A 15,921-nucleotide genomic window follows, 5' to 3' on the forward strand; every position below is an offset into this window, starting at 1 on the left:
ACAAAAGTTAGACATAGAGTGGAAGCTTAAAATTCATAATTAAAACTGTCTGTTTTTGTACTTTTAATCCATGCTTTTGTACTTTTTCAAACTTTTGTGTCCCTCTATGACTACTAATATTTCTCTTTCATACATGCATACTCTTTTTAGGCATCAAAAGGACCAATATATAGTATAATTAATATGCTGTTAATATTTAAAAGTAGGAAGTGTACCTGGTAATTACGATTTTATTTATGATTTAAATGAAACAAAGCATTGATTGGTAGCAGTATCTGGAATACTTAGATTGAAATGGCCTTGTGCAAATCAGCATTGAGTAGAAGCACTCAGAGTGCTCTGCTAAGGTAAAAACGAAAACGTTTCCTGTTTTGGGAAATGCATCTAAGGATAGGAACAGAAGTAAATAAAAGTTCTATATTACATCTATATTATAAGCATCTAAAAAGCTGATTATCATGGGCTGAAGTAAGCTGACAGCCATTCTTGGGGTTGGAGCATCCTTATCATTCCCATCTAAGACACAGGGAACAAAGAGGGTGGTTATAATCCTGAACAATGAAGAAGTGACTTTTAACAGGTTGAGAAAAAGGAAGAAAAATGTACCATGTAACTCGCCATTGACCTCATTCCACTAATCACTTTATGTCAGAGCTCATGTGTTTTTTCCCCCAATGGTAATTACAATACAGTAAGATTACTAGCATATGATTAGAGCAGAGCTTTCCAAACTGTGTGTCAGTAGCAGTGTGTAGGTGTGTCTCACATATGTCTGCATTCATGTGAAATAAGCAATTTGCTAGTAAAACTGAATTACTGTCTTGCGAAATGATGCATGTTTAAATGTGTGTCACGAACATGAAATGTTTGGAAAGCTTTGGATTAGAGCAGTGAGACTCCCTTCCCACAATGGGTCTCATTCTGCAAGGGTGGACTGAAGCCTCCCTTCCTCACTCCATGGGCCACCATGATGAGGGGAATAAATAACAAAAGGCAAGGTTTTGGAAGCAGAATCGAGCTAGGGAGCCAACTACACTGGACTATTGACCTTGCCACATGTGCTGCCGGAATCAGCCAGTCTTGCCACATCTGGGTGGTGCCCGCGCAGGGGTATAAGGACCTGTCACCCTGTGCTCTACACCATTACAGATTCCCCCCCTGCCTCATCACACAAGGGGGAACCTCCTAAATCTGTGTAACCGTGGAAGCTGAAGTCCAAAACACCTGGAAGTACAAAGGTTGGGAACAACTGGATTAAAGCAACCTGAGGAGCAAAGGGTTATATTATTGACTGTGCCTGAATGAGTCCTTGCCCTCAGCCGTCTTCCAGGTTTTTGAGCATCTGACATTTCAGAATGTCTGTGATCACTGGACATCATAAGACCTCCTATTGTTTGTGTGTGCTTGGATCTGGACACTGGCTCCGCTCAGAGCAGGTGCTGGGGAATTCCAGCAGTTTCTAGCTCACTAAAGCCTTCTTCCTTTTCTACAGGACCACAGATTGGTGTGTGTTTTAGTGCATGCACTATTTACCTTTTTCACTGACTTCCTTGTATTTCATGTTTTAATGTCTTTGGTGACCAAAATAGCTCTCGTTTATTAAGACGTTGATGTGAGTGATAGAGATTAATTGCCATGCTTTGGATAGACAGAAACTTTTGGGGGAGCTGGTGTCACAATAATTGGGTTATTCAACTGCATTAATTGGCTCAACAATCATGGTTCATAACATAAGGTATCAATTGCATTGTACTCAAAGAATGCTGAAATATGCAGATTAAGAGAGCTGTCTCTGAAAACCTGAAGCTCTGGTTCTTTACAGATTCTGAAAATGGCTTTTGATTATGAGGATTAAGTGATCAAAACAGAGCATATGATTGGTTTGTGTGTTTTAAAGTGAACTACACTTTTATTGGTCTTTACTCTTGGCTTTTGCCTTTGTGCTGATAGTGCTAAATAGAAAGGATTTCAATATATTTTCTGGAATTACAGGTAGTATTGCCTTGCTTGTGTGTGTGTGCCTCTCCATCCACTGCTTAATCCAGGCAAACACTGATTCCTGAGTTTGTATGTGTTATCAGTGATACCGACGGAAAGGATTAAAGTCCACAAATAAATGGGTGGGAATTAGTTACGAGCAGAGATAATAACTTACAGCAATGCAAAGTCTATAGACAAGAGAAATGGCATTAGATAAGAAAAAGGGGAAGGAGTACCACAATTTCCCAGCAAATTCTTCAAATTAAAATGCTTTACTGATCAGCCATGCTTTAATAATGAAAGTTTCCAGAAATTGAGGAACCATTTAATCTTGGTTGGGGAAAATTGTTGTGATCCAGCTCAAATATAGAAGCCAGGTAGCATTTTTAAAACCCTGGACTCTTGAACTCAGTCCAGTGAGTCAATTAATATGAACTACTTTGCAAGGGAGGCTAGACTGGTCCATCTACAGTAGAGTCTCACTTATCCAACACTCGCTTATCCAACGTTCTGGATTATCCAATGCATTTTTGTAGTCAGTGTTTTCAATACTTCATGATATTTTGGTGCTAAATTCGTAAATAAAGTAATTACTACATAGCATTACTGTGTATTGAACTACTTTTTCTGTCAAATTTGTTGTATAACATGATGTTTGGGTACTTAATTTGTAAAATCATAACCTAATTTAATGTTTAATAGGCTTTTCCTTAATCTCTCCTTATTATCCAACATATTTGCTTATCCAACGTTCTGCTGGCCCGTTTACGTTGGATAAGTGAGACTCTACTGTAGTTCCAAATTAAGACTTTTTGTTGTTTGTTTTAATATGGTTTTAGGAACTGTTTTTTAAATGTAGAAGGGGCTTTTAATAATGTGCTGCCGCCCTGAGTCCCTCCGGGTGAGAAGGGCGGGATAGAAATATTTGAAATAAATAATAAATAAATAAATGGACATGTTTCAAACTTATTCTACTGATAGCTTGATGATATTTCAGCTCTGGTATGCTTTTAGCAATGTGTGCTAAATCTATCTCTCAGTGATTGTTAGCCACCTTGAGTCTAAGACAGGAGAAATATAAAGAAACACAAATTCATACAGTATTGTTGTTGTTGTCAGCTGTAGGTTGATGGGGGTCATGATGGAGAGAAATGCACTAGTTACCTGGATGACTGGTATCAGATACCTCCAATCAAAAGTACCTGTATATATATCATGATTAATTGAAAAATGTCTTTGTCATCCATTCATCAAGCTGACATGTAGAAAGGTCATAAATAGGGAAGGAATGAAATGGAGTTTAGTACAGAGTTTCCCGTCTGATTTTGACTGGTTGCTTCCTGCTTTCAGTTTTGGCACCAACTTCTGATAAACATACCCTGTACTTTTGATTATGTCAGTTATGATTTGAGTGAAAATTAATAGTAAAAGTTTACACCTGAGTTAGTAAAGCCAATCAATCTCTGGGCTATTTGGAGAACTAAATTATATCCATATCAGAAGTATGTTTGAAAGCAACAGACTAACAGTTGGGATCACCATGCTTGTAACATCCACAACAAGTTGTTCACTTTTTGTGCACATTATTTGTATGCATTAGCCTTATATATGGCATTATTTTTTATCCTGCCTTTGGCTGTTTTTCATATTCATAATCCTAACTCTCTTTAGATACTGAATTACTGGATTTTCTAGATGGGGTGTGTTGAGGCCTGTGAAGCCTCTGAGGATGAGGACAAAAAGAAAGCCTTCGACAACACACACATTATATATAGTTCTGTATATGACAGAACCGGCTGGATCTGTGAATCGTAAAGCCCTGTAAGGTGAACTGAAGGCTCTGTGACAGGATCAAATGAAATATTTCTTATTAATTAAAATAATAATAATATATACTTAACACTCAAGCCAGCACTACTCCAGTTTTACCTGGCCTATTGCTGTTTCCTCATTCCTCAATCTAGCAACTGTACTCACAGACCAGTGATTGATTAAATAAATAAAAAATTGTTGTTTCCAGGACTTTACCCTGGAAACTAGTTTAGATTCAGATTTACTGCTGCTCTTGGTTTATTTTTTTAATGCAGTTGTGACCTATTTGAAGGTAATTCTCAGGATAGTTGACTTATTGTGTGACCACTCTGACCCTTATTATCTGCATACATACCGTATATCTATCACTGGTGCCAGAACAGCACCAGGTTTTTGCTGCTCTGCTGTTCTAGTCCCTCGAAGACCACAGGACTGGTTTTGCTAAATAAAATCCAACAAGAGCTCAGTGGGATTTATTTGCACTTTTGTGTGATTGTAGGGTTTCTGGATAGAGCACAACTTGGCTATTAGGAAGATAGAAAAAACCACTCCAGGTAGTTTTGTGTATGAAGAGGGAAGAAAAATCCATTTAATTTAATTTATTCTTGTTCAATTTTTCCTGCCAGATATACAGATGTGTAAAAAATCATCTATTTCAGGTGCTAAAATAATTGAACTGGCTTGGGGGCTCAGAAAACACTTTTTGCTACGTTTGGTCATTCCTTGAAGTCTGCTTATAAAAGCTGGTTACTAGTTCACCCCACAGCCTTAATTTTCAGATTTGGTGTGTGTGTGTTTGTGTAAATTTTTGCTTCCAAAGGCCTTCTAAGAGATATGGCAGGCTTTTCTCCACATTTCTGCCCTCCCAGTCCATTTCAAGTCCAGGAAAAAACCTTTAAAAAATAAACAGGAAATGACTCCTACTTCTGGGTGGTGGGAGGTTGCAGGTATACAATCCTCGATGGTTTCTTGGGAAGCTAATGTGTCCCCCTAGCCTCCCACAGTTTTCCTCCCTAATTTAAACAAAGTATTATGTTAATATAGCAGATTTGAACTGATCAGTTGGCAAATATGGTAGAAGATCTTTAAGTTCTTCCTAGATTTTCTGAATTTCCAATTCCCTATTCATATCAATATCCTACAAGTTCCATTCCTTCTATTTTATTCTGCAGCACCAAGGTATATGTTTACGGATTCATGTCTGGTAAAATGCATTGCAATGTAGACCTGTATCATCCTTGACATTTTTAAAATGTTACTATGCTTAGAAATGCACATATCCCAAAACATGGAAATTGCAACTTAATTTCTAATTAAATGACAGAATTAGACTTCTATAATGTTTTTTATGGATTTTTTTGTTCTGCTTTCTAAATTTGCCTTGGATTCCAGAAATGCCATGTCTTTGTTTTGAATGAAATCTAGAATGAGCAAGAACATTAATGCACATGTTTCTCAAAACTTGCATTGGAAGATGACACAATACATTCATTATAAAATCCTTGTTCTTCTCATGACTTTGATGATACTGATCCACAAAAGATTTAGAAGATCTCCTTGTATGTGCAGTGAAACCTGGAGCCAATGTCATGTAGTAGACCAGGGGTCCCCAAACTTTTTATCCAGAGGGCCGGTCCACAATCCTTCAGACTGTTGAGGGGCCGAATTATCATTTGAAAAAAAATACAAACAAATCCCTATGCATACTGCACATGTCTTATTTGTAGTGCAACAACAACAACAACAAAAGAACAATACAATATTTAAAAATGAAAACAATTTTAAACAACATAAACCTATTAGGATTTCAATGGAAAGTGTGGGCCTGCTACTGGCCAATGAGATAGTCAAGTTAATTAGGATTGTTGTTGTTGTTGTTGTGTGCCTTCAAGTCATGTCAGATTTTGGCCGAGCCTAAGTCTAAAATTAATTAATTATTTACTGCATTTATTTACTACATTTATATCCCGCCCTTCTCACCCCGAAGGGGACTCAGAGCAGCTGTATGTACATACAATATATTATATTATTAGCATAACACAATATTAGCATTATATATTACTATATTGAACTATACCACTATACTATTCTATAATATGTAATATATAACATATAATTAATATTATTATATGGTATTACTATTAGTATTATATTGTATAACATAAGATTATTATCAATATTATATGTATATACAATATATTATATTATTAAAACTGATATAAAAATATTATATTATAAAACTGAGGGCGGGGGCCAGGTAAATGACGTTGGAGGGCCGCATCCGGCCCCCGGGCCTTAGTTTGGGGACCCCTGTAGTAGACAGAGAAATGGATGAGGGCCAGAGAGATAACAGGCCCAGATTTCCTAACATTATCATTATTACATCTTTGCTGCTGTTTTTCATTGTTATTGCTGTTTCCAAAGAAGAAATGATAATACAACACCATAGCAGCAGTATAGAGCTCTTGTGAAAGCTGAATTATCTACCAAAGACTTCAAGTAAGCTTCTGTTCTTATTTTAGTACTGAAATCTGGCTTAGCCAAAATTTGGCAGTCTCTCTGATAGAATCTCATTCTTTTAAAGTGGAACGAGCAATTGAAACACCCACCGCAGGAGAGGAAAGCAGCCAGATAAACTATCATTGCTATCATTACAATCTTTTGTTGCTGTGCCACTTGCAGGGATGACCGGGGCTGTCTCCTACCTGGCCGTTACTGATTCCTGAGCAGTCTGTTGAGAGACAGAAAAAGAGACAGACACATTTAAACTCCACCTAATCTCCCGCATCATGTGTTGCTGGCTTCTTTTCCCTCTTAGCTTTGCTCTGTCTCAAAATAGGCAATGCAAGAACTAGATGTACCAGCCATTGAAACAGCCCCTCTGTGTGTGAGTGAGAGAGAAAGAGAGAGAGTGAGATGAAGAGAATGGAATGGAAACTCTCAAATGTCTTTCTAGCATTGTGTTCTAAAAATAGGGCAAAACTGCATGAACTTTTCAACCTTGTCAAAAATGTGTCTGTGTATGAAAGAGGAAAAATGTCAAAATCTGTATAATGGTTGAGTATAGGCAAGTAAAGGTGAATATGTCAAAAGGAATTTAGTTTTCTTTTGTATTCTGTGCTTGTTTGAAATTGCATTTCCTTATGTATGGTTACCGGTCCTAGGACTGCATTACTGTTAGGCAGAAAAAGGTCAATGCCTCAAGTATCAATTTAAGCATTTAAAGAAGGATTAGAAAATTGTTAATAATTTGTTATTACAGATTGAACACCCCATATCTGAAAATCTGAAATTTTGTTCAAATGGGTGGATAACATAGTGATCCTTTTGATTTCTGATGGTTTAGTGTACACAAACTTTGTCTCATGCACAAATTTATTTAAAATATTGGCTATGATTATAAGATGTATATGAAACATCAATGAATTTAATGTTGAAACTTGGCTTCCATCTCCATGATATCTTTTTACATGTATATACATGCGAATGGAGGCTTTCCAAAATTCGAAAAGATCTGAAATTCAAAACTCTTTCAGTCCTAAGCATTTTGAGTTACATCCAGATTGGATTATCGCAACATGCTCTACATGGGGCTGCCTTTGAAGACAGCCCAGAAATTCCAGCTGGTACAAAGGTTGGCAGCCAGGCTTCTAAGAGGAGCTAATTATAGGGAATGTACAATGCCCTTATAAAAGCAGCTCCACTGACTGCCAATACATTGCCAGGCCCAATTCAAGGTGCAGGTTACAAGCGAGGCAACTGGCAACTGGCACCCTATCTATCTGATGAGGCGCTGGCAACAGTCATCCATGCCACGGTCACGTCTAGGCTGGACTATTGCAACGCCCTGTATGTTGGCCTTCCGATGTCCACGACCCAAAAGCTCCGTATTGTTCAGAATGCGGCAACCAGGCAACTCACAAGAACACCCATGAAATGCCACATAACACCAGTGCTGCAGCATCTGCATTGGCTTCCAACTGATTACCGTGGTCTATATAAGATGCTAGTTCTGACCTTTAAAACTCTTTATGGCCAAGGCCCATCGTACCTTAGGGACCGTCTCTCCTTCTCCCATCATCGGAGGGCGCAACGACCATCCCAACGAGACTTACTTTATATACCGGGTCCTAGAGAAGTGCACTTGGAAAGGACCAGACGCAGAGCTTTTTCTATTTCTGCCCCTGCCTTATGGAATGCCTTGCCGCCCTATATGAGAGCCATGCGTGAGTTAGGGCCTTTTACCCTAGCACTCAAGACCTGGCTCTTTACTAGAGCTTTTAATCTATGTTAATTTTATTAATATTTTTATGTATGTATTTTTATCCTTTACAATTTTATCTTGTAAATCGCCTAGAGCATCATGGATGGAGGGCGATTAATAAGTAATTAAATGATGATGATGATGATGAGGTTATGACCTACAAAGCCCTAAATTGTTCGGGCCCCGTGTATCTCCGTGATCGCATCTCCCCCTATGAACCGGCGCAGATTCTTAGATCTACTGGGGAAGTGGTGCCCCCCCCCACCTTTGGAATGCTTTCCCCAGATAGATAAGACAAGCCCCATCACTATCTTCCTTCTACAGGGACCTTAAAACCTGGTGGTTCCAGCAGGCCTTTGAAAATGATTAGCCCCAGGTGCATTGTGGCCATCAGTTAGGATTGCACTTTATCCACTTCACTGGCTCTATGCTATCTTGTTGTAGTAGCCCTGGCCCAGGCCTCTTATAGCTGTTCAGCAGGCCTTGGAAATGAGTAGCCCAGGCCCTACCCTGGCCATCAGTTAGGATTCTGCTCTGCACTTTACCCACTCCCCAGGTCCTATGTTAATTCATTTCACTAGCCCTGGCCCAGGCCTCTCATAGTTGTCTAGGCATACTCTGAAATTCTGGCCATTGGTACTTTGTATTTTACCAGATGGAATAGTATTGGAGCTGGCTTTTAAATTTTAAATATGTATGATTGTTTTAATAGTATCGTGTTAATGTTTTATAATGACTATTTTGTATGACTTTTGTTGGTAATTGAATCCTTTATCTATGTTGGAAACCACCCTGAGTCCTCTCGGAGAGATAGAGCGGTATACAAATAAAGTTTTTATTTATTTATTTGAGTAAGGGCTACTCAACCAATACTACATCTTGATTTGGGATCAAGGCGCATGTACTGCTCCACTTCAGGCAATTCTGAACTATCCTTTGTTCCTCTAGCATTTTATATATGTTTCTTAGATTGTGTGTAAAACCTTTGGCAAAAGCCATAAACATATGATTAAAGATTAAGCTGCTACCCAGCTTAAGCTGTATAAACAAATTAAAAGCAATACATTTTTCAGAATTCTTACTTGCAATTATACTTAATAACAATAGTAAATTCTATAATTAAGATATGTTTAATGCAGCGAATTACTAAAGTCGCTCTGTAAATGTATTTGGGTGTTGCAAGCTTGTGGAGAATCACCCAGATAAATGAACCTTTTACGATAAACCTTGTTGCTGCAATACATTTTTATTGGCAAATTTAACCTTAGTGCCCAACTAATTAGGTGATTTGTTTTATTATATGTTTCTTGGTACGAATTTAGGTTAGATTCACTAATCAGGTCTGCATTTTTCTTTCTGTTTTAGATGGTATTTTGGAGATGTTTCACGAGCAGATGCTGAGAGACAACTGCTCTGTCCCAATAACCAGGAAGGTGCTTTCCTAATCAGAAAAAGTGAAAGCCAAAGGAGTGAATTCTCCCTTTCAGGTATTCTTACCTCCTTTGTTCTGGGAAATAATTAACATTTTGAATTTAATATTTCCTGTTTTTTCCTCATTTAAAATCTATACAGCACAAGCCTCATACCTGTGGGACTGGTACCCACAGTTTCCTCTACCTTCATCTGCCAAAATGCGTTATATCTAGGAATTTTCTAGGTCCTCCAGGCAATTCTATGGTATTTTTCCAGCTGTTACCATGGAGTCTTACTAGAGGATATAGCAAATTCCTAGAGACAAATACAGGGGTCATATTGTAATTTCTTTTCTCACAAAGTTACATAAATGCCAATAGGCAACTAATACCAACTACCCACACATTAAAAAAATCTTCTTTATTGTTCTTTGTTTATATATATATATATATATATATATATATATATATATATATTAATGAATAAAAAAGCCTAGCAGGTGTCTTGGAGAAACAGTTGACAAAGAAACTTTTAATTCTAGAAGGCACTGAGTAGCATTAGGTGAACACAGGGTACTTCTAATGAAAGATTTGCCTTTATTCTTAATTTTTAATGGTGTTTCCCATTTTGAATCCTGTAGGATAGAATGTAATACATACGTGAGGAAGTATGTCTCAGTTCTGGAGATAACATTATAAGGTGGGGATAAAAGAAAGAGCTTTCTTATAAGGATGGAAAATTGTATTAAGCAGGGGGTTTAAAATACATTTTTCAGTACATGTATATGAGACTGTTAATAAAATCATATTCATATCTTTAGCCTTTCCATCACTGGAAGGGAAACACAAGTTCCATATGCTTCCCCCCACCCCCAAATTATACATAAAATGCACTCAGTGCAAATACATGCACTCAATTCTAATTGCATATGTTTGAAAAAATGGAAATACATTTTCAGCATGAAAATGGTGTACAAAAGTGCTTACAAATAAAAATGTGTAGGAAATGCACAGAAAACATAAGAAATGTGCATTCCACAATTTATCTGAATTTCCATACAAGTGGAAAAATTCCAACTTATCACAGCCCAATAATACAAAACAAAGACAGAAAGAAAATGCAGATATAAAGAAAGGGAGCAAAAGAGTTATTTTCATGCTCCTGTAACTCAGTGTCTAGCCATATATATGAAATACCTCAGCTCATGGATTTTATCCCCTAAAAAAAAGAAATTGGTATTGTTCCATTATCCAGGCAGAGGCCACTAGGCACTGCTAGAGAGAGAAGGACACTTCATTTTATGGGGGGATGGGTTTGAAGGAGGAAAACCATTTCACCTGTTTTCACTAGTTATTCCCCTTCCCCCTTCCCCATATCATAAAGGAGGGTAGTTTCCACGATGGGGACATGGGTGGGGGAATAACACAAAAACAAGGGAAATGGTTTTACTCCTTCCACCCCCATCCACCCCCATAAAACTAAGTATCCTACTCTCTCTATTGGCCCCTAGTAGCCTCCACCCGGATAATGAAATAGTACAATTTTTTTATTCTAGTAATATTTTTTCAATTTGGTGAATTATGGTCAGAGTTACTTATCTATAGAGGTTATTTTTATATGGTTAGTTTTTTATCACTTAATTCTAGTTAGCAGAGAGGAATCCCTGCATGACAAAGGCCTGGAATAGATTGACCTTGCAGTCCCTTTCAAATCTGTGATTGTATGCTTTTATGATTCTTGTATGCAACTGTAAGTGGTGAACATTTGTTACAAGTCTGATATATGAACTTCCAAATAAAAAAGAAAAGAAAATCAATAAAAGTTATGATCAGTAAATAAAACAGTTCACTTAGCCATGTCTGATCCTCTCTTTACTATCTGCCTTACCATAATGTTGTGGGAATGGTTGTCTTGATATTCTGAAAATAATCAGGTTTCTGGAATGAATACAGCACGACCCCCGCATCTGTAGGAAAAATGTTCTTGAATGTTGTGTGGATATGCAAAATCGTGGATAATAGTGAACTCTATTGAAATGAAGGACTTTTGGCCTAGGAATACTTTAGAATTGCACAAGAGGGCTGAGAAAATGCCTAGAGAGGACTTATTTTGTCTGACATGGATAAATGAAACTATAGGTACCGCATGACTCAGTGGCATAATGTATCTCTCTATACCAGTGGTTCTCAACCTGGGGTCCTTAGATGTTTTTGGCCTTCAACTCCCAGAAATCCTGGTAAACTGGTTGGGATTTCTGGGAGTTATAGGCCAAAAACATCTGGGGACCCCAGGTTGAGAACCACTGCTCTATACAAACCTGTGTAGCACAGCTCCTCAAACTCTCATTCAGAATCCAGGATGACTGAACCGAGGGCTCCATACTTTGGCCACCTTCTGAGAAGAATTTACTCACTATAAAAAGCAATAATGCTTGGTAATGTGGGGGGCAGTAGGAAAAGAGGAAGAGTGTATTGCAGATGAATAGACTCAAGAAGCCACAGCCCTGTATCTGATGATAGGATGACTTGGAAGCCTCTCATTCATCGAGTCACCATAAGTTAAAGTAGACTTGAACATAGTTAACAAGAGGTGCGTAAAACTAAGTTTCCATGGGATAGAATCATGACAAAGAGGAATTACAGTAAAGATTCAAAATCCCACATCCAGAAGTACTCAGTTGCTTCAATACATCAAAAGTGTGCTGTGGTACATAACCAGCAGTTCTCAGAGAAGGAAAGTTAATAGCTACAGATATTCTTGTAGGATTCTTAACTGTAATTGTACAATAAGTCACTGAGTTCCTCACTGTTCAGTTCCTTGAACTTAGCCACAACAAACTTGGTTGGATGTTTCCTCATGTGTTGTCTTCATGTGTCTGAAATTCCTTCCTTATTTTAATGTTCTAGTGCGGGATGATAAGATTGTGAAGCACTACCAAATCAAGCAACTGGAAGATGGCAGCTTTTTTGTGACCAGAAGGAAAACTTTTCACAGTTTGAATGATCTTGTCAGACACTATAGTACTTCCAGTGATGGATTGTGCGTGAAACTTGGGAATCCATGTATAAAGGTAGGGTGCTTTTAGGACATATTTTCCCCTTTTGGATTTTCAGTTGTTAAGCACTTAATCCTCCTATAGCCTGCCATGATTACTTTAGGAAATCATACGTGACTGTTCCATTTCATCCTCAGAGGTGAAAAATGTGCCATTTTGGACAAATAATTGCATGACTGCAAGGGGGAAGGGGAGGGGAGAAGCATGCCAGTTTGTGATTTATGAAGGTACACCATAAAGTAAACTTATATTGAGATAAAATCATCAAGTGTATAATTCTTGCTCTCTATAAGTACTGCCTCAAACAACAATCTTATCCCATCAGGTTCTTATAGGTACTATGCCATTGTTCTTAAAGCTTGATTTCTTGTTTTCCAAACTTTGTGTCTCAGTCAACCACTTTTTGTCCCAATCAAAAGATTAAAGGGGATATAAGCAAATATAATAATCATCAGTCATTGTCATCTAAGGATATATTTATCTTTCAGGTTCAAAAAGAATTATATCGTTATTAATTGGAGCTGTTAAGCCTTCTGTAGAACATATCTCGTGTTATAAGAAATAGCACACAATAGTGTATAAATATCTATGCTGAGGTGGACTACTTCCCAACAGGGTGAAAGTCCAGGGTGTAGCTATGGGGGCAAGGAGGTGGCAAGGTGCCTCCCATAGGCAGCATGCAGCCCCAAGACAATTTTTGTGGCCCTCAGGGGGCACAGAACTAAATTGCAAAATTGGTAGTATGAGGATACTTTTGCCACATTTTGTCCCTGGATTATTTTAAGTACAGAAAAGCTATTTTTTAAAGCTGAAAAAAGCCTCTCCATGGGGTCCTACCATATTCAACCAAAATACAAAGAGATTATAATGGAATTTATGCAATATTTATTTATTTATTTACAGCATTTATATTCCGCCCTTCTCACCCCGAAGGGGACTCAGGGCGGATCACATTGCACACATAAAGGCAAACATTCAATCCCATAACATAGAACAGAGACAGAGAAGACGCAGGTATGGGCTGGCCTCGAACTCATGACCTCTTGGTCAGAGTGATTTGTTGCAGCTGGCTTGCTTTCCAGCCTGCGCCACAGCCCGGCCTAGTATACACTCGCCTTCAGAGTTGTTTTATACTGCTTTGATAGTATGAAACTTCCAGAAAATGTCCATGTTTTTCTTTGTATCTAGAAACATCTTAAAACCCTTGTGAAGAAATGTGTCGTTGTGGTTTTGTTCCCTGACCACACATTCTCTTTAGCCCACTGCCTCTTAATAAAGGCCTTCTTAGTGCACAATGACAAACACAGTACTTCTTAGAAGTATACAAAGCTTATGCATGCTGTTATTTTATTCTGATTCAGAGAAATGCACCTGAACTTTATGATCTGTCATACCAGACTGTTGATCAGTGGGAGATAGATCGAAACTCCCTGCAGCTCTTGAAGAAATTGGGCTCTGGTCAGTTTGGTGAAGTCTGGGAAGGTTTGTGGAATAATACCACACCCGTGGCTGTTAAAACATTAAAACCAGGTATGTTGAAGGCTTCTCTGAATTATTTTTTTCTTTCACTGTTTTATCATAGTAAATTAGCTTTGGGGTAAATCAATGTCTTTGTTAAAATTACAAGTAAATAACAATGTTCCTCCAAAATTGACAATTGTTTTCATCTGAGAACAGTTAAAATATCCAGTCATTGCCCCTATCATCATCACTTCTCATTTTAGTGTTCAGTCTGGTTCTTCCTTCAGTGTTTTCCCACCAGAACTATACTTAACTCTAACATGACAAAAATGTAGTGAGCCAGACCGATTTCTCCCATGAATATCCAGTCATTGTTTATCTTGCTCTTCAACATCATCATTACCATATCTGCTCCTCTAGACTTTCCTACACAGCAGCTACAGTGTGGAATTATAGTCCCAAAGGCCCATCTGAGGTCAAAAAAAGTGAGAACAGGTTTGTGGAGTACTGAAAAGATGAAGTGAAGACTAATCTCAATTTCTTACAGCAGTGGTTCTCAACCTTCTTAATGCCGTGACCTCTTAATACAGTTCCTCATGTTGTGGTGACCCTCAACCATAAAATTATTTTTGTTGCTACTTCATAACTGTAATTTTGCTACTGTTATGAGTTCTAATGTAAATATTGGATACGTAGAATGTATTTACATTCACTGGATCAAATTTGGCACAAATACATGATACAACCAAATTTGAATACTGGTGGGGTTGAGAGGGATTAATTTTATCATTTGGAAGTTATAGTTGCTCAGATTCATAGTTAATCTACAATCAAAGAGCATTCTGAACTCCACCAATGATGGAATTGAACCAATCTTGGCACACAGAACTCCCATGACCAACAGAAAATACTGGAAGAGTTTGGTGGGCATTAACCTTGAGAGAGATCTTCAGCCATTCCTGCCAAAGGGGTTCCTAAGACCATCAGAAATATGTGTTTTCTGATGGTCTTTGGCGACCCCTCTGATACCCGCCCCCTCATGACCCTCCCAGTGGTCCCAGCCCCCAGGTTGAGAAACGCTGTCTTACAGGCATGTATGTGTGTGTGTGTATCAGTGAAGTCTCTTTCCCACTCAAACACAAGGACTTGAATATTTTGAATTTCTAATTTCAGATGATGTTGTCTATATCTGACTTTTCTGTTTGGCTGACTAGTTTTCAGGCCCTGGTTAAGTATCCCTTGCCCAGAATTCTGAAATCCCAAATTGCCCCCATGGGTGGCTGAGATAGTGATGCCTTTGCTTTCTAATGGTTATATGTTGTTTAATGCAGAAAAGTATTAAGATACATATAAGGTGTATATGAAACATAAATGTTTAGATTTGGGTTCCATCTCCAAGATTCAAACTTAAGTATTATGCAAAATTAGGTATTCCAAAAGGTGAAAAACAAACACTTCTAGTCTCAAGCATTTTGTTAAGGGATAGTCAACCTGTAATTATTTAATGTTCTTTCTAGTTGGTGTTTGGTTTCAATTTTCTGAATCAATGTTTGATTGTTAGCTATATTCTTTAGTACAGTGTGAGTATCCAGCGAGATCTTAAGTGTGCACACAAGATGGAAAGAGAGTTTTCTCTTGCCAGCAATAGTAGGCATTTTGTACAATCATGGAAGGCTCTTTTACCTTTCTGTCTGTCTCACCCTGTTTTTCAGGGCAGGCAGGCATTTCAGAAAGGTGAAGAGTGCATTTATATTCATCACCAGAGTGAGGAGCTCCCAAAATGTTTTACAATGGAGATTCTAGTCAAGGAAAAGAAGCAGAATCTGAGATGCCTGCTATAGATGTGGGCAAAACGTCAGGAGAGAATGTTTCTGGAACATGGCCATACAGCCTGAAAAATTCAAAGCAACCCGGATCTAGTGCATTTTTTCCTTTT

General features: G+C 38.0%; 1 protein-coding gene across 1 annotated transcript in view; it reads left to right on the forward strand.

Annotated features, from left to right (window-relative positions):
- frk (fyn related Src family tyrosine kinase) overlaps positions 1 to 15,921 on the forward strand; it is a 62,626-nt gene that overhangs the window by 21,939 nt on the left and 24,766 nt on the right. Inside the window, exons 2-4 of the mRNA XM_003215578.4 lie at positions 9,422 to 9,543; positions 12,376 to 12,539; positions 13,886 to 14,054. Coding sequence (XP_003215626.2) covers positions 9,422 to 9,543; positions 12,376 to 12,539; positions 13,886 to 14,054 — 455 coding nt within the window. The remainder of the gene's footprint in view (positions 1 to 9,421; positions 9,544 to 12,375; positions 12,540 to 13,885; positions 14,055 to 15,921) is intronic.

Source organism: Anolis carolinensis, chromosome 1 (assembly GCF_035594765.1).
Source record: "Anolis carolinensis isolate JA03-04 chromosome 1, rAnoCar3.1.pri, whole genome shotgun sequence".
NCBI classification, from domain to species: domain Eukaryota; kingdom Metazoa; phylum Chordata; class Lepidosauria; order Squamata; family Dactyloidae; genus Anolis; species Anolis carolinensis.